General features: G+C 44.4%; 1 protein-coding gene across 1 annotated transcript in view; it reads left to right on the plus strand.

Moving 5' to 3' along the window:
• Positions 1-356: 356 nt before the first annotated feature.
• Positions 357-18758, plus strand: part of LOC119374444 (polyribonucleotide nucleotidyltransferase 1, mitochondrial) — a 47573-nt gene continuing 29171 nt past the window's right edge. The window contains exons 1-11 of the mRNA XM_037644541.2: positions 357-594; positions 2973-3114; positions 3844-3949; positions 5577-5626; positions 6514-6577; positions 8315-8476; positions 12913-13099; positions 13492-13543; positions 14343-14400; positions 15717-15813; positions 17376-17478. Of these exons, the coding sequence (XP_037500469.1) occupies positions 410-594; positions 2973-3114; positions 3844-3949; positions 5577-5626; positions 6514-6577; positions 8315-8476; positions 12913-13099; positions 13492-13543; positions 14343-14400; positions 15717-15813; positions 17376-17478 (1206 nt within the window). The 5' untranslated portion in view covers positions 357-409. The remainder of the gene's footprint in view (positions 595-2972; positions 3115-3843; positions 3950-5576; positions 5627-6513; positions 6578-8314; positions 8477-12912; positions 13100-13491; positions 13544-14342; positions 14401-15716; positions 15814-17375; positions 17479-18758) is intronic.

Consider the following 18758-nt stretch of genomic DNA (forward strand, 5'->3'; position numbering starts at 1 on the left):
GCCGACGCCGACAGCGGAATTTCTGCGACACGAGCTCTCTAACGCTACCGCGTTAATACTAGGAGATCGGCGCAACTAGTGACGCTCGCAACGGCAACATTCCAGCATTTACTGCCCAGCGGAAACACAGTGATAGTCCCACTAAACATGGCGCCTGCTTTTACCAAACTACCCGTATCTTTTCTTTTTTGTTAGAGAACTAAGTTAATAATAGTTTCAATTACTGCGCTCTAAAAACTTCAGAATAATTTAAAGTGAATTAGATACAAACATGCGTTTGAACACATTATATGATTGACGCACAGCGCCACGCTTTAAAAGTGAACATCAAACTTTCGGTGATGGTGATCAGGCCTGATGCGAGCTTCGGCGCACATGGCGGCGCCCAGGAACGCCGCTTGAAGCGAGCATGGAGGTGCCCGTGGCGTGCGTCAAATCCATCTCGCAGCGCCTATGTCGGTCTCGAGTTGGGTGCGTCTTGGCCTACGGCGGCAGAAGGCGACCCTGCGTCATCTACAGGCTCAGCAATGCGAGGCACGCGCACGGAGCGGCCACACTGGGCGACCATCACAGCGAGGTGCTACTATCTAACGAGTGAGTAGCCGCAACTGCGAGCTCTGCACGAAACTTCGCTGTGATCGCGCTCGCTCTTGTGAGCTCAGATTACAGTAACACGTTAGGTAAGCCGTGCGTTCTTCGTCATTGCGGCCGCATAATTACGTGCACTGATATGTGACCTGATGTCAGTATGCAGAGTCGCTCGGCTGAACCTGCGCAGGTGCTTCCGAAAGTATGCAGTGGTTTCTTTGAACTACTCAGTGTAATTGTAAATTTGAAACTCACTGGAACTGGTGTGTTTAATCAGCACGGAATTACGCTTTAGAAGTCGTGTTTAAACCAACGTTGCAAGATATCAGCTTTCATTTTTAACGATGCAACAAGAGCTGTTCGCGCGGCAGGCTGCGTGCCACTGCAGGCTTCACTAATGCGTTATCCGAAGGTTGCAGGTTCAATCCCTGCCGGCGGCAAGTTGTCTTTTCGTCCACTTTACTTTTTTCACATTTATATCGCAATTACTACCGTACAGTTGAGACAGTACATTATTGTTAAAACAGTAGTTAAAACAGCACATTATCTGTTGGTATTCGTTAAGGTTGTATCGACAAAGAAACGAGCCCATAAAATTCCCATGTGTCATTAATGTGACTCAAGTCACGCAACCTGACTTTCGTCGCTCGTTATCTTTTCTTTGTACGCTTTCCGACATGACGACTGATGCGTGAAACCGAAACCTTAGTGAGTATTGTAAGCTTGCGGCAGCAATTTCGTATCGCCTACTTATTCTTTATTTCCCATTGCGTATAGGGTAATGCTATACGCACGACGTCGTGCAGGAAACACCGGAAGTTGCTATACGCACGACGCGGCGACGGTGCTGCACCTGCGGGTTCCTGTTGCTCAGTGAAGGCCCTCTGCGCCCTTCGGGCGCGGAAACCTAATCGTGGCTTCGCCCTCGCTTCGCGAGTGCGGCCATTTCGCTAACGCTCAATGGCCGGTTGGCAGGGTCACGGTCACGCGCTACTGCCTGCCCCTTCGGGGCAGGCGAGTCCGTGGTGTGCCCGTGTCACTGGGGCGCACGTAACCCACGAGCCGCGTAGCGCTCCTCAGTCTGTCAACAGACTACTGCGACAAAAAAAAGAAAGAAAAAAAAAGAAAAAAAAACAAGGGCAGCTGCGAGGCTCGAACCAACGTCCTCGCAGTTCCGAGCACGACACGTTAGCCGCTGCGCCACTAGAACCAATCGGTTCGGATGGTTTAACGGGCTGTATTTCTACTGTCACGCTGGCACCCGGCGCTAGATGGCGTTACTACGCCGCGTCGTGCGTACAGCCTTTTCCGGTTTGCGCGCACGACGTCGTGCGTGCAGCATTACTCTTGCGTATAAATGCATTGTTGAATCGAGTCGTAACATCCCAACAGGATGCTTAACGCAGCGCAGCGTAGTCAACTTCATTCCGCCAGTGCCGTCAAGTTTAGCAGGATCTGAACTTGTTTTAGAATTTGGATGACGCAATTTGCATCGAGCCATTATTCACTTGTTTTCCTGACTGTTTAGGCGTTTTTCTTTTTTAGCTCTTGCAGGCTTTTGCACCCGTCGCAATTAATTTCAAATGCACAAATAATTTACTCAGTTATGTAATACAATTCTTAAACGAGACAATCAAACGCGCACATTGAATTATTTGTTGTTCATTCAGTTTTCTGTTTTCCATGTGTGTTTGCCCACGTACTTCAAATCTAATGTCACTGGCGAGTTCGAAATAAAGTCTGTCCGTCTATTCTTAGCCAAGAAGTTGCCGAGGCTATTTCCTCGGTTAGGTGTCTTTAGCTATTGCGATTAAATTTTTCCAGTATGACCGTGATTTTGACATGCTAAAGAAATTATAATTTGTGTGATTCACTTGTAGATAAGACCGTCGAACAATTTTCCACTGTCGAAACACAACTTGCAAGCATTGACATTCTTTTTTTCACCTTTTGGCTCACTAAAAAAAAACAGCTGCACCATTTGGAGCGTATTTCTGTCACACAGCATAATTCATCCTGCGTGGCTTTTCTTGCTTTAATGCCATATGTCTAGAAGGTCAAAGTCTCAAATGGTATGTATGCTATCAACATCACATAGCATTTTTGATAGAAATACAAGCAAACCAGATGATGATTGTCTTTGCGAGGCAGAAAGCCACTCCAAAGGGTGCAATCATTCTTAGAGTGCACATATAAAAACAACTACATGCTCTGTTTACCGTATTCAACGTAAATGAAATAATACATCTGAGAAACACCATGTTGTTTTAATGTTGTGTGCACAGTGGCTGAACGTTACACATAACGCGTGAGCTGTCGAGTTTCTAGGCATTGTGTTGTACTCATTGCTCATGTTTTCTCAACATTTTGCTCGAATGTTGCAGTCAAACGCTCAAGTTGTCATCAGGGAAGCTGGCCAAGTTTGCTGATGGCTCCGCGGTTGCGCAAATTGGCGACACGTCGGTTATGGTCACCGTGGTCAGCAAACGCAAACCCTCCTCGTCAGCGTCCTTTTTACCTCTGGTGGTACGTAACAGTTAGATTACATTCGTTCCATAAACAAGGACGTGCTAGAGATTTTTAGCGTGTTTGTGGACTTCTTAGCAGTCGTCATTTGCCAGACTAGCAGAGGCGTAAACATGAACGGTTTCGTTGATGGCGGAGAGGTCAGCCAGGCAAACACAGAACTATTATTGCCATAACCAAATGTGTTCTACTTCACCGGTGACATAAGTTTTCAGTAGCAGCATAGCTGCAAGTTAGTTGACCTTTACCACGTCTTTTTGTCATGAACACCCGCAAAACATGAAAGCGTGCCTAAAAGGCCACTAGGTAGACGCATCACAAGATGTTGCTACTGGTGTTCCATAACCGTGTATCGCCCAAAAAGCTGCGCATACTGGAATACCAGGCACGCTAAAGCTCTCTATTAGCAAGTTGTGAAGCATTGGGGAAAACATTGCTTCAAATGTCAGTGTAGGAAAGGGATAATTTAAACTGTTTTAAACTTATTTTGTAATAATTTCTCTCATGTCGGCTCATGTTTAGCAGTTGCACATGTTCAGTACATCACAATCATTTCTGTCACCTACGAAGCAATGCTGTCGTATGTCTTACGTTGTGTTCATTACATTCATTTTATCATGTTGCTTTGTACCAACGAAAGATGTTTCAGGGTCCTCCTGGTGCGCCATTAGGCCGTCATCCCTCATTCTAATCAAGCTCCTTCAACTCTTTAATTCTGTTCTTCCCCAGGTCGACTACCGGCAAAAGGCTGCAGCGGCTGGCCGGATACCAACAAACTTCCTGCGGAGAGAACTGGGTCCCACAGAAAAAGAAATCTTGACAAGCAGAGTTATCGGTGCGTATGAAAGACACGTTCTATTAAAGGGACAACGAATTAAAACAATAAATCGATTTAGATTGATAAATTGTACTCTGAGAACTCTAATGTCAGTTTCACCATTATAGGTTTATTAATGGAGGAGGAATCAAGGTCAAAGTTTCATTTTTAAATTTTGTGCCGAGATATTTGCACGTGACGTTGGGGATTTCAAAGGATATTTTCTTCTATTTTGGCGGCATTGGCTTAACGAAACTTCTTGAAACTTTGTATGTTAAATCTATGGCCACCTGAGAGGACAATGTACTTCATTTTTGCTGATTAGGAACTACGTAGGGCCCAGTAGATGCTGTCAAAAGTGTGCTGATTTTGGAATTATGAAAGAGTAATTTACTAATATGAGAAAAATCGTTTTTCTCTTTAGTGCCCCTTTAAGGTATGAGTGAAATACATAGCAAGAACCTCAAGCTTGAGTGCACGATTGTGTCATCCACTGTTTCTGTTCTTCACATCCAGTAGTATTTTACCTTTCGAGTAATCTTGATTACTCAATAGTTCCTCAGCCAATATATAAATGAAGTGATGTATGTTATGAAGCAAATGCCTCAAGCTTTACATGATACCTGACTACAGTAAAAATCATAGATATGTTCCTATTTTTAACGTTTTCCCAGCCCTTGTGCTCTGAGACATCAGCCCCATTTAATTCCCATAGGGTCACATGCACTAGCTTACCAGTTCTTAGATTTCCCTTTCCGGTCGTCACATCTAAATACTGTGATAGTGCTGCATATTGACTTCTAAGTGTCGCAGCTGAATATGGTCACCGTGCCTGTGATGTCGCATCATCATATTTGCAAGAAACAGTGTAATCCTCTGTCCCATCTTACCAGCACTTCTAGTGTGCGTGCATCTGGACTTCCTAAACGGAGCATGGAGCTGCATGCCCTCTGAACAACACAACAAATAGTTCTTGTAGTAGTTGTGCTTTGTAGTATTGTCTTTTTTTTTTTCCTTGCAAAAGCTTCCCTGCCTGAAAAGAAATGATTATTGGGTGTTCTGTTTTTCTCAAGTTGTGCATCCTTTTTCTGCGGTTTCTTAAGAAACGGAACAATGGGGTTCTACCGTTCATGCAGTCCAGCCCAATTTGAACCCAAAGAGTTTGTGTATATTTGCGTGCATTTTGTACCCATAAATATTAAAAAAGTTTAGTTAAACTTCCTAGTGATCGAAACAAATCAGGAGCCTTGCTCCATTAAGACATCCTTCACGTGGCGTACATTTTTCTTTGGGTTGCTAAACATACAATTTGATTTATCTTTTCAGAATCAGAATCAGAATTTTCTCAATACAAATGCAGGAATATTGCAGTGTTTAGTATACATATGGTGGTCCGAAAGTCAAAGGCTGTATCGGGACCTCCTGTTAAAGGCAGATTATTGTTATACACAAAAGACTACTACTTACAAGTTTAATAGCTAAATTGTGTTTGTTAATTGTGTGTTTAATAGCTAAACACACACTTTGGTTTACTATATCTTCTTTACATCAGGTAGATTCTTTGCCAAAACAGAGCACTTAATTAAAGCTTGCTGCATGACCGTAGTTGCGAAGTAGTCTTTTGTTTCTTTATTTCAAACTGCAGATCGATCTCTGAGGCCACTATTCCCTGCTGGCTATTTCTATGAGACACAGGTACGTTTTAGGCCTTTCTTATCTGTAGCTGTTAGTGTTGTGACCTGATAGTTCTTGGGTTTTTTGCTGTTTGGCGCAGTGCAACCTGAATAAAACTTGAGAGATTTAGAGTTTATCAATGTTCAATGAACAAGAAAAGCATCAGCTTCACGTTGTCATTTAAAATGTGGGTGTAAAACGAAAATAATAGTAACGTCAGGCTTTGATGATTCCACCGATATCACACTCATTTGTTGCATTAAAAACAAGTTCTGTGTGATGCACGTAATGCCATTTTCATTTTGTGCATTATTGGCTCCTCCTTATGTCTGTAACATTGTTCAAATGTTCAGAACTATTCCTTCTTCTTTTGGTGCCAAGTGCATTCTTGTGAAGAGTGTTTTATAGCAATGTTGTTGTCTGTAGTAATGCTAGAATGCCAAAACGCCCACATATTGCAAATAGGGCATTGGCTGAAAAGAAAAAGCCCAGATGGTCAAAATTAATGCAGAGTTCTTCACTGTAGTGTCCTTTTCATCAATTCTGAAGTTTCAGATTGCATTTAAAAACCCCAATGTTTCCTTTTTGTTTTTTTTTATTTACCCTAAATACCTATTGGGCATTGGTATATGGGGGGGGTTGCATAAATAGTTCACTAGACACTGAAATCTTCGTGCATGCAATGAAGGTTTCAGCGGTGCTAATAATAATAAAATTTTTTTCTGATACAGTGCTCTTAGAACAATAGAGCATCGTACAAAAAGCACTTACAGCAAACAATACAGCAATTCGTACATGCAAACATAGAAACATAGAATAATTTCGTGAATACATGTTGAAAAATTGAATACTTCATGGATACATCTTGTATACGTAATGAAATTTGAATGTTGCTGTCCTTGTTTCAGCTGGTTTGCAACCTACTTGCCGTCGATGGCGTCAATGACCCAGACATAGTGAGCCTCAACGCAGGTGAGCTGTGCAGTGAGGTTGACTGAGCAGAGAAAACTGTCTAGTGCGTCTCCTTGATGTATGACAACCGCATGGCACTTTAACATGCATCACGCCTGTGATATATTTTTCTGGATTGTCTCTTTCTGTGGCAGGCTGCAGTCAAGTTTTGGTTATAGTAATTTGATGTGGTTTCTGACATTGCTCATATACAGTGAAACCTCGGTGATACGATCACGGCTCGTACGAATTTCGGGGTGATACGAATTTTTCTGTGGTCCCGGCCAAGGCCCATTAGCCTGCAATGTATTGGAGTACGGCTGTTGTGAAGCGATTTGCACCCCGCGACGTTTGATACGAATGTACGCCAGCGCACAGGTACGAAGAGGTGCTGCCTGCGCTGTCGCGGAAGACCCGGCAGGCGCGGGCATACGCGCTGCGCGACCATCAACGGTGTGTCGTTGCCTCCGAGATAGTCCGGGGAATCTTGGAGGCCTTTAGGCGCCTTCGCGTTTAGCTTACATAATAATATCTGGGGTTTAACGTCCCAAAACCACGATTTGATTATGAGAGACGCCGTAGTGGAGGGCTCCGGAAATTTCGACCACCTGGGGTTCTTTAACGTGCACCTAAATCTAAGTACACGGGCCTCAAACATTTTCGCCTCCATCGAAAATGCAGCCGCCGCGGCCGGGATTTGATCCCGCGACCTCCGGGTCAGCAGTCGAGAGCCATAACCACTAGACCACCGTGGCGGGGCGTTGCGTTGCGTGGCGTGGCGTGGCGGGGCGGGGCGTTTAGCTTACAGGTGACGTTGACGTCGTGCCTTTGTTTTTTTCCGAGGTGTTGACGCGTGTTCCTGTGTTCGAGGCAGCAGCGTCTTTCTACTGTGTTAACACGTGCCTACCACATCGATGCAAGCCATGTCCCCGCAATCAGACGTTCTATGAAACAATGCTGAAACTTGGGGTGCGGGTCCGTCATGAAGTCCCATTAAAGGTGGACGAAGACCCCAAGAGACGAAGCGGACGTTCTTGGCGAAGGAGCTTGGCCTCTATCTATTGTGTGCAAAACGCTTGTCACTTTTGCCGCAGTACTCTGGTGTCACGCAGAAAAGCATAGTTAGATTAGGAAGGGGCTACTAGTGGTCACGGGGCACATCTGGTTCATTAATTACGCACGCGCGCATGAACCGTATATTTACGAGTACAAGTATGATTGTTTATGTCTAAAAACATTGCTGGAAATCATTCAGAGCTGTTCATGACCCTGAGAAAAACTAAATCAAAACGTATGCCAACTTTCTGTTATCGCATACTAATTTTCCATGTTTTCTGGTGATACGAATTTCGGATGATACGAATATTTTTGGCAACCCTGGGGGATTCGTATCACCAAGGTTTTACTGTAAATTAAGTTCTCATGGTTAGTTCAAATGGCAGTGTTTTGGCGAGCATGCGTAAGAGAGAGGTTGGAGCCATTTTTCATTTGCTTGTTCCAATCAAAAAGAAACCTCACTCAACAGGCAGCACTAAATCATGTGTTTCACTTCACCCCTTCTTCTTCATATCTTGCACTGTTGTAACTATCGAAGTGAGAGGAATTGATCGAGGGCTCACTGTTTTGTTATGTACAACCTAATAAAATGAATTTCAAATAATCGAGGACAAATGGCAAAAAGAACATGCCGTGTTGTCATCGTTCGTTTGTGCAGTGTTGCGTGTTTACACTGTAATTTTTCATGCTGCGTAATTGCAGCATCGGCGGCGCTCTCCCTCTCCGACGTGCCTTGGAACGGCCCCATCGGTGCTGTCCGCGTGGGGCTCATCGACGGCGACGTGGCGATCAACCCGACGCGGCGGCAGATGACGCAGAGCGCGCTCAACCTCGTCGTGGCCGGTGCCGAGCATAACCAGGTTGGTGAGTAGACTTTTCTTTTTGTTCTTGTAGCTCGACAAATCAACTTGTTGTTGCACGGAGCAATACTTCGGGCTGTAAAAGTACGAATACTTCAGACTGTAAAAGCAAACTGTGACGGAATATTGCTTTGGCTAAGTTCCCTGTGAGCGAGTACTGGTATACCGTATAAACGCGTGTAAGGGCCGCACCCGTGTAAGGGCCGCACCCCGTTTTTTTGAAGTGCATATTCTAAAAAGAAAAATTGGCGTAAGGGCCGCACCCACACTTTCCTCAACCAATACTTATCAAAATGCGCGCGCGCGTAAGCTTCTAGGCGTAGTCGATAGATGGCGCAAGGAAACGCAACCATCATCATCGTCACCAGAGTATATATATATATATTTTTGGATTTTATTCGTGTTAAGATGTTCGTGAAGTGGGCTAAAAATTTTAACTTTTTTATTGGTATTCATAGACCCGCCAACTAAAGGTTAAAGCAGGATTTTATCTTTAGCTTCTCAATCTCTATACAAACGCGCTATTGGCGCTATCCATATCGGCATTAGCATCACCAACATTGGCATGGCGTTCGCGTTGTTCGGTTTGTGCAGTTCAGCCAGCCATTTGCTGTAGTTTTCTGTACTGTTCGATGACCTTCGTGCTAGCTTGTTTTCTACACGGCGTTCACGTTTTGGCAAGATGGGCAAGTACCTGAATAGCTACACTGCTGGCTATAAGTTGAAGGTGATCGAGTATGCTCTCGAGCATGGGAAACGTGCCGCCGGCAGAAAATTCGACGTTGACGAGAAGTGTGTTCGACGTTGGTGTGCTCAAAAAGAAGCCTTGCGAAACACCAACAGCACTAAGCGCGCTTTCCGAGGAGAGCAGTGCAAGTTTCCCGATTTGGAAGAAGACTTGCTCCGCTATGTGACTGAAGTGCGGAACGATGGTCTTGCACTCACAACGGACATGCTGCGTGTGAAGGGACTAGCCTTGGCGACTGTACCGTATTTACTCGATTCTACCGCACCCTCGATTGTAACGCGCACCCGTTTTCCGCGACCAAAAAAAAAAAAAGTTATACATCGATTGTAACGCGCACCCATTTTTCGTGAGAGAAAAGAACAAAAAAAGTCCGTAGGAGTCAAACTTCGCACATTCAGAAGAACAAGTATTTGGGTTTTAAAGAACTGAAGCTTCAAAAAAGTAAAAAACAAAGTAAAAAAGCGGGCCTTGCCGCTAAAACTGTCACCACTACGACGGCGATACGAGTCGCGTAATGGATCAGTCCTCATCGCTGTCGGACAACTCCTTGTCGCTGTCAACACTCTTCGATTTCGGGAAACCAGCCCTGCTTTGGCCCACTGAAACCTTTTCATGAAGCTTTGCTGCAACAAATCTTCTGCTTCTGTTTGCGCCAGTCTCGCACGCACGTTTCGGGAACTCCGAACTATATCCGAACGACCGCAATGCGGCCCGATTTCCGTCCGTCTCTCTGCACATGTAATAACTATTCTTTTAAATGCGGCATCGTGGTACACTTGTCGAGTATTTGGAGTCGGCACTTCCATGCCATCGATGTGAACGCAGAACGGGATGACAATCTCCTCAGCACACGTACGAACTGAAAAAAATGGCAGAAATGGCCAAAGCGCATAGGAGGCGGCCATTTTGAAATGTCGATGGCAATACGATAACCGAGTTTCTTTTTTTTTTTTTTCGGTACTCGAATCTAACGCGCATGCGATTTTTGGACTCGTTTTTCCGGAAAAAAGGTGCGCGTTAGATTCGAGTAAATACGGTACTTGGGTGGATCCTATCTGCGTGGAGCTTGGTGTCGACGGACATTGTGTCCCGAAGTTTTAAAGTCGCCGGGATATCTAACAGCTTGGATGGCACGGAAGATGACTGCTTGTGGGGTGACGGCGCTTCGCAGCACACCATCTCATCTCGGACTCCAAGTGTGAGGACTCGCCGAGTGATGACGATTGAGCACGTATGTCGCAAGAAATGTCGTATACTGCAATAAACGCTCTTCATTCGCTAACTGGTGCGTTTTTACTTAAAAAAAAAATGGCGCGTGTTTGGGCCGCACCCTGAAAATTGGCCCTCATTTCTTGACAAAAAAGTGCGGCCCTTACACGCGTTTATACGGTATACTGGTGAAGCAATCTTGGCAGCACTGGAGGGGTGCTATTGATATAGCTTTCTTCTTAGAAGTCCTCAAACAGCTCCTAAACAGATGCCCTGTTCACCCAGTAGTACGCTATAACCTCATTATAACAGTCACATCTGACACGAAAATAAATTCGTTATATCCGAAAATTCGTTATAAACATGCATTCATGACACTGTATCCAATGACAGGACTATTTTTATTTACTTCGTTATAACCGATAATTCGTTATATCTGTGTTCGTTATATCGAGGTTCGAGTGTAGTGGCTATGATGTAGGTCAGGTATGCGGCCTCCGAGCTGTTTCATGACCACCCTTATCTCAGAAGTCTTGCGGAGTAGCTGCACATTCTAGGTCACGCCCTCGTCATGCGTCACTGCTGGCGAGTGACGAGTACTGGTGGTGTTTTTGATAGAGATTGGCGAATACAGTGTAACCCTGCTATTACATTCCCGGGTGCTGCGTTTTCCTGGCTGTTACACCATTTTCAGCTGGCCCCGGCATAGCTCCCATAGTATTCCATGCATTGGGAACCCCTCTGTTACGTCCCAACTGTGGGACCACTTCCACATTATGCATTGTGAACCGGCCTAGGTGGCCATGTTGACTTTTCACACAGCTTGACTTGGTCCTCTTGGTGGCTTGACAATCGAATTGGCCACCAGAAGCAGTGAGGGCGACGTCTATGACACAGTCTTAAGTCCCACTAGAAACACGACCTCCGATATCTGTATTTTCCATCTAAACGTGGCGTCTATGACGTTTTTGGTTGCTAAAAATTGGGTTTTTGTGCATTGAATAAAAGTAGTAGTTAAAGGGATCCGGACACAAACCAAATGATTTAAAAACGAATGTATTGACGTTTCGGCTCCCCCAAACATTAGTTTTTAAATCATTTGGCCGGTGTCCGGATCCCTTTAACTAGTATGTTTCATCCCGGCCAGACGGGTTTCCATCATACTCTCAACTTCATCCATTTGAATAAAAGTAGGGACTTCAAGTTTAGTTTTTGTTGCCCGGAGTCAACCTGTTTGCTGAGCCAACAGCTTCATCGTCCGTGACAGTGCTGGATTTGTTGCGAAGATTTGCGTGCAGTGACAGTGCCGAAAGCCACACGGCACTGCAGTTGCTTTAGAGAGTCCTTGTACTGATCAGGTGTGAGAAAACACACCAGGCGACGCTGCACAATTTCTTCAAGTGAAAGGTTGAAATAAAATTGTGTGCTCCTTATCACTACTCTAATTTCTAATTTTTCCCGTTTCTCAGCTCTTGCGTTTCATTTTAACGGTTCCGTGAAAAACGCCTCAGCGAAGTTCTACTGCGGTAAATTTGAGGTTCGAAGCGAATAGCGATCTGGTTGACTAATTTCAAATAGAATATTTCGGATGGTATATATCACATATTATAAAGAAAAATTAGCATTTTTTGTAATGGCCCAACTAACTTGCACAATATTTTTTTAAGAATAGGAGCGAGGCATGTGTGAATGTCACTTTTTTGGTTTGGAATGAAGTGGAAGCAACGTTGAACAGTAGCAAGATTTGAAAGTGGTTTTAGAATTTACTGTACTTAGTGCATATAAGCCTGTATAACGTGCTTTTGAACTTCAAAAAAAATATTGAATTTAGGTGAAAGTAATATGCACATTTAACCTTGAAGTGTGGCTTTGCAGCAGTGTGGATTTCTCCTGGATGGGTGGTATAGCAACCCCACACTGCAGTGAAACCACCTTTACAGGGGATTACACGCGGTATAATTTACATATATTAGTTCATTTGGAATAAATTAAATTTCTTGACACTTCTGCTCCCTTCTGAACTTTCGAGTTTTCCAAGGAGGGTCCTCTGCATCTCTGGCACCCAATGCAGGGCTTTTTATGCACTTCGAAAGTTTATTGTAGTAGTTGGCCTTTAATTAGCGTAGGCATTCTAAAGTCCTATAGGTGGATTGTTCGTCGATGTGGCCGCTCGTAGGCTGGTGTTGTGTGAGCTACATCAAAAGCTGTTGAGCTTGTAGTGTGCTGGGTCAACCAGGGAATGCACGCCTGCGTGGCAATCTTGCAAAAATAAAAGAAGAGACACAATCGCCAGCGTGGTTGAAGAAGGAGCGACAACACTTCAACGGCAAGACTTCTCTGTCATGAGACGATTTTCTTTGTAACGTTGTCTCAACACTCCTAGTGCCTCTGTTGTTGGATTACTCCTAATCATTTCAGGTCTCCTGCAAACTCATACCAAATGCAACGTAGATGTAATAGGTCCGACGGGTTTCACATTGCAGTCATGCTCGAAGCGTCGGCGGACAACGTGCTCCTCCAGGACTTCCAGAAGGCTGTCCGGTGCGGCGTCAAGGAGACGCAGCTCATCGTTCGCCAGATCAAGGAGTTCCAAAGTGCGTGCGGCCGGCCGAAGCGCACAGTGGAGAAGCTGTTTGTTCCGTCAGTGGAACTCATCGAAGCAGCCAGGCTGTGAGTTAGCGCATGCGAACATGTCTTGCGCTTCATCGTTGCCACAATGCCATGTGAAGAAATTTATTCTTTAGCTTGGTAGCTCATGAGGCAGGCACAACCTTGAGTGAGAAGAGATACAAAGCATATCAGTGCGAGCGAATTTCAGCAGTAAAAAGCTGTGTATTAACATAAGGGAGTCAGCAAATAGAACATGATGCATGAATAGTGTGAGACGCCACTTACGTAGTCCAGATGTCCTGGTGCATGTTGCACTGTTTACACATTTAACGACAAACCAAATATCCACTCTTTCATAAATTTGAGAAAGTTTGCCATTGACCCACGTTCTTTGTGATTATGAAGCTAGCGATAAATTTGAACTGTACTGCCCTTTGTTATTTTCCTTGCAGGTTGGCTGGAATTCGTGTGAGGGACGTACTGTCAGATGCCAACCATGACAAAGTAAGGCTCTTCTTGTTCGGGTTTACAATTCTCATACTCTTGTTTTTCTTTTTTTTGTCATTTCTTACACTTATGGTATGACGGTTTCATAGTGCTACTATTTAAAGAGGGCTTCCCTGGTTATGTCACTGTTATCGAAAATTCTATTTGTGCAGTCTCTTAGACCAGTCACTTATGCGTCACTTAAAACTGTGCAATAATTGTAGCCGTAGTTTCCTAATGATGCACTAGAGGGATATCTGGCACTAGTGTCTATGGGAGCTGCATTGCGTGGCACTTCAGCCAGCATGGGAATGATGGTAGTACACGGATTTGTCTAAACTTCATTTTGTGGGTTCTGTATGACTCCTTGTGGTCTGCACCCGCTTTGTTGCAATACGAAGTTCAGCAAACCTTCAGCAGTTCCACTTCACCACCTTAACCTTTTAGGCTCACCAATTCGAATCGGCTTATGAGGTTCACAACAATCCATTCTTTATCGGAAACAAACGCCAAAGCACAACAACAAAGAAAGTCACTAATGCATTCGAAGCCTCGAGCGCAAAGGTTAGGTAAATCCGTGCACTACCCATCATTCCCATGGTGGCTGAACGATTGCGGCACCAGAGTTCCCTCTAGCTCATATTGGGAAACTCAGTGGTTGCAGCCACTATCGTGACTACGATGATCCCAGGGTGCTAATTTCTTGTATGCAGGTGTCGTCATTAATTAGTTTCACTTATCTTGTGGCAACCCAGCAGATAGATGCAAGAGTTGCAGATATCTGGAGGAGAGCTGTCATCTTTAATTTCCTATGCAGGTTTCTCGGGATGAGGCCTTGAGTGCCGTAAAAGATGATGTGATTGAGAAGCTCCAGGGTAAGTGGAGACGTCCGACTTCTGTGTGACAACCCTGAGCTTTCATGCTTCTTTTTGTGTATAATGCATTTAGCGTACGTGTGCTAGTGCTAACAAATCGTAATATTCTGTTAACAAATGGTAATATTGTTTCATTTTCAATAAAATTTCAGTTGAGGGTCAGCGCTAGTCCTGTTTGCTTCTACTCTATCGTCCGTCGTTTCCTGTGCGCGCTGCACTTTAACGCATGATGTCATGTTCTGAGCTTGAAGAATGCTACATCTGGTTTTGGTAAGAAGCTGCTTTTGCTGTGTGCGTTTGAATATTTACTAAAGTAGTATGCTAGAATAAGGCGTTGAACTTGAGGAATCATATGAAGTTTGGGTTTGGTAGGAAGATCATTCACCGTAAAGTGTCCGTTCGATTTGTCTGCACGTTTTGAACGACTACTTCTGAAGTAGTGGTAGAAGGGGCTGAAAAGTGTTGCAGGCCCCCCTTATTAGGGCTCTGCAACAATTTTTCAAGTAATCACTAAATTATTTCATCATCGGAGTTTATGGCGTCATGAATCGACTGCCGCCAACCTTTTTAGAATCAGTCGAGTTCGAGCGGAGTTACAGGAATTTGTCACAAGCTCTAAGCGCTTTTTCTCTCCTTTCGTCCCATTGAGCGCGCAGAAGGCTATAAATGGGAGATACGACAAGGGGGCTAGAAGCTACATCCACACGTCAGCGTGCGTCATGAGCTTGATCACTCTCATTTCTTGATTTTTTTTTAACACGCCGCCCACTTTCAGTGTGATCACGAGCACGCTGGTGTAGATCATGGCGCGGGCATGTCGCGGCACATAGCAGCGGCCGCGGTGGCCATGCACCTCACAATGCTCAAATCAGCAAATGGCAATGTCCATGTGTTTTTGGGTATATGACGCAGTTGATTTTGGGTATATGGCATCATTTTTCCAGAGGAGAGCAAGTGATCTCTGGCTGACATTAAAATTTAATCGTAAATTTCATGCAGCATGCTATAATGCTTGGCTGACATGTTCGCAGCAACCTCGGGTACCAATCGGTAGCATTTTCTGACCATGTTCAAAAAGTGTTGCAGGGCTCCTTTAATATGCCTTTATAATATCCGATACCTAGCCATCTAGCTGAACGTTTTTAAGCACTGATGCATATGGGAACATTTAAAATATGGGATGATGACTACTTAATGTACTGCATTGAGGCCATTGTATAGATGTAATTATGCAATATAATTGGCTAGTGGATGTCCTTCACTGCTGCTAAGTGCACTGGTGTGAGCCATTTTGCACGGTTATTTTCTTTTTCCAGAAAGCTTTCCGGGAACCGAGAGCTACCTGTTGAATGAAGCCTTCACGTCTGTTGTCAAAGAAATCTTTAGGCAGCAGGTTCTTACAAACGAACAAAGGTGATGTGCTTTTTTAGCTTCTCTCTATAGACAGGTGCGGGCTGCTCTAAATGCCAGAAAGCAGGAACTCGCTTCTGTGTTAATAAAGTGTTTATCCATGGCATGTGTTTAACGCCTGTAACATGAAGTGTGCTGACTGAAATCGTCTAAGGTGCATCTCTTCTTTTGCGCATGATATAAGACTTTTCGACCATGTTCAAAACTAAAAGCAATTTGCGTAATAATGTGACTGGAAAGAGTTGCGGTGGCAAGTATACATCTCCTGTATTCACAGTGCCACTGATCTGCAGCTAGCTGATTGCTAAAGTTTTAGAGCGAGAGACTAACAGTAAGCTTTAACGTCTTCGCAACTTCTCTGCTCAAACACAAATATAAGTGAGAAATGGTATAGTCATATGGAGAAGTGTGCAGCACACTTTTTTGATTTCAGAAGAGATGCTAAAATGGGGTTGTTGTACTTTGAGCGTGCTGTACGTTTGTGAGCTTGTCAAAGTCGTCTCGTTTGTTGGAAGCGCTTACTATGTTGCACTCAACGATCCAATCCTCGACGTTGTGCTCGTCATTGCCACGAAATACGGGCAGGTCATGTTGGCAGGACACGCCAGTACAGGAGACTGTCGTTGTTGTGGCAGCTTGTGAAGGGCCAGGAGCAGTCATGGTGAAATGTGATGGCAGTGTCTGATTGCAAAGTTCGAGCATGAAGGGAACTCTGGCTACTCCACCACTTAAAATGGGTGTGTTGTACTTCGAGCAGGTTGAGACATTTCTTCGCGGAAGGCTTCTTGTAAGGCAGGTCTGGCTACTGGGGAGCGCAAGCGACAACCACAGCCACCGATCATTGTGCAAGCGACAACCACAGCCACCGATCATTGTCTTCCTTTTTTCTAACAGTGCAGCCTCTGTCATTCGCATTCAGTACACTGCATTGGTCGTGCTAACATATCATTAGTTCTTGGGGACTTCATGCTCCAAAATTTTCAGTACTTGCAGTCCTTGCATATTGAAAAAGGAACTTGTTTCAGTTGCAGTCCTTGCATATTGAAAAAGGAACTTGCTTCAGTTCCAAAAAGTACTGTTGTGTCTGTGATTTCAGTGCATGTCTTCCTGTATTGAACAAATTTTTTATGTATTTAAGTGTGGAACATGTCTAAGAGACTTTAGACGACGTAGCATGCAGTTAACTCTAGTGCCGACTTTCTGTAGCAAAAAAATAAATAAAAGTTTACTCGTGTTTACAAGCACTGAAATCTGGGCGAGTTTGTAAGGACTGCATACTTGAGCAGGTAGTGCAAGAAACAGACACAAGCAAGTAACAGAGACACTCGTGTTTGTTAAACCTTTCAATGGCAAGTTTGGCTAGCCAGCATCAATTCATGGCAATTAGGATAAAAAAATCGTGAGAAATTCTGGAGAAGAAAAAAATTAAGACTGAGGCAGAGCTTAAGTGATCTTCATGCTGGGTACTAATCGACTGATTGATGGAAAAAAATGTCGCTCGTTTGAGTAGTGTCCTTTACGTTGTCACTTAACTCGGACTCTCTTTGCCTTGCCTTGCTTTGCAGGTTTGATGGCCGCCGCCTGACAGATCTGCGTGATATATCTTGTCAGATCGACTTGTTTCAGCCGCTTCATGGCTCGGCCCTGTTCCAACGAGGACAGACTCAGGTGAGACATTTATAACAGGATTGAATTGAGCTACCAAATGATATACAATTTCGATAGAAATAATCCTTATGTTAACTTTATCAAGCCTGGCCAGAAATGGCAATCAGTGAGATGTGATCAAAATTGTGATGGATCACTACCGTGTGCAATTTCTATGCTATTGATAGACTGTCTCGCACTGTTTCAGTTGCGTTTACCAGCTATTGTAGTTGCAGTGTTTGAGGCAACTGTTGAGATGGTGATGTGTAATTGTAAGCTTGCTAGGGGTCTGCGAATAGTGAATTTTAGGATCGGATAGAATACGAATTGAACAGTGATGACACAGTATCAAATACGAGTATGTATCGAATGCTATAAGAATAGTTTTCGAATAGCAAGGCACCTATTACCGCACTGGCGTACCTTGGGGGGGTGGGGTGGGGGGGTTCCTCTTTATCTCCAAGTACAGTCGAGCCCACTTATAACGATCCCACATATAACGATCTATCGGTTATAACGACCATATTTGGGTGCACTTACGATTTTCCTATGCTAACCATTGAAGCTGCGTCCAGATATAGCGAACATTTTTCAAAGCCTCCTACTTTTACAACGAACACTTCGGACACGGTCGCTGTAAAAATATGGCGCATACGAAGCGAAAAAGAGTTAAAGGGGCCCTCTAACACTCTTCAACCCCCCATTTTTTACTCGTGGATTGCGTAGACTGAAGTACGGACGAACTAGTGCAGCAAGAACGGCAGCGATAGCGGCACGCAGTACGAAGTTATTCAATTTAGAAAATTCAAAATACAAGAAAAAAAATGCCTGCCCTCAACTCGATTTTCGCGGGGTCACGTGACCACATTTCACTCTCTGCTGTGACGTCGGATGGCGCTCCAATGAAATGGGCTGAAAGCTCTTACGTAGGGGAAGCTCGCACACCATTGTTGCTTCTTTCCAACGTATTGTTGACGTCGTTGCCATAGTAACAAACGTGGTTCCTCCTGACTTGTCAGAATTTGAGCGGGCGCTACTGCTTCGTAGCGAGGCTGGGGAGGCTTTGTCTGCTGTTCCTTACAACGACATTCCATGTCATCCCCTCTTCTCATTCTGAGAAGGGAATTTGTGGAGCGGCATGGGCGGTTAAACACGGTCGCCCCTACGCGGGTTGTTCGGTGAGCAGCCCGACGAGTTACAAGTGTGCAGCGACAACAATTCAACGAAGAGGATTACTTGCACCGTTTCAACAACAATCATGAGCCTACCGCACATGCGGAAAGAGGCAGCTCGCAAACGTA

This window comes from Rhipicephalus sanguineus, chromosome 11, assembly GCF_013339695.2.
Source record: "Rhipicephalus sanguineus isolate Rsan-2018 chromosome 11, BIME_Rsan_1.4, whole genome shotgun sequence".
Lineage (NCBI taxonomy): Eukaryota > Metazoa > Arthropoda > Arachnida > Ixodida > Ixodidae > Rhipicephalus > Rhipicephalus sanguineus.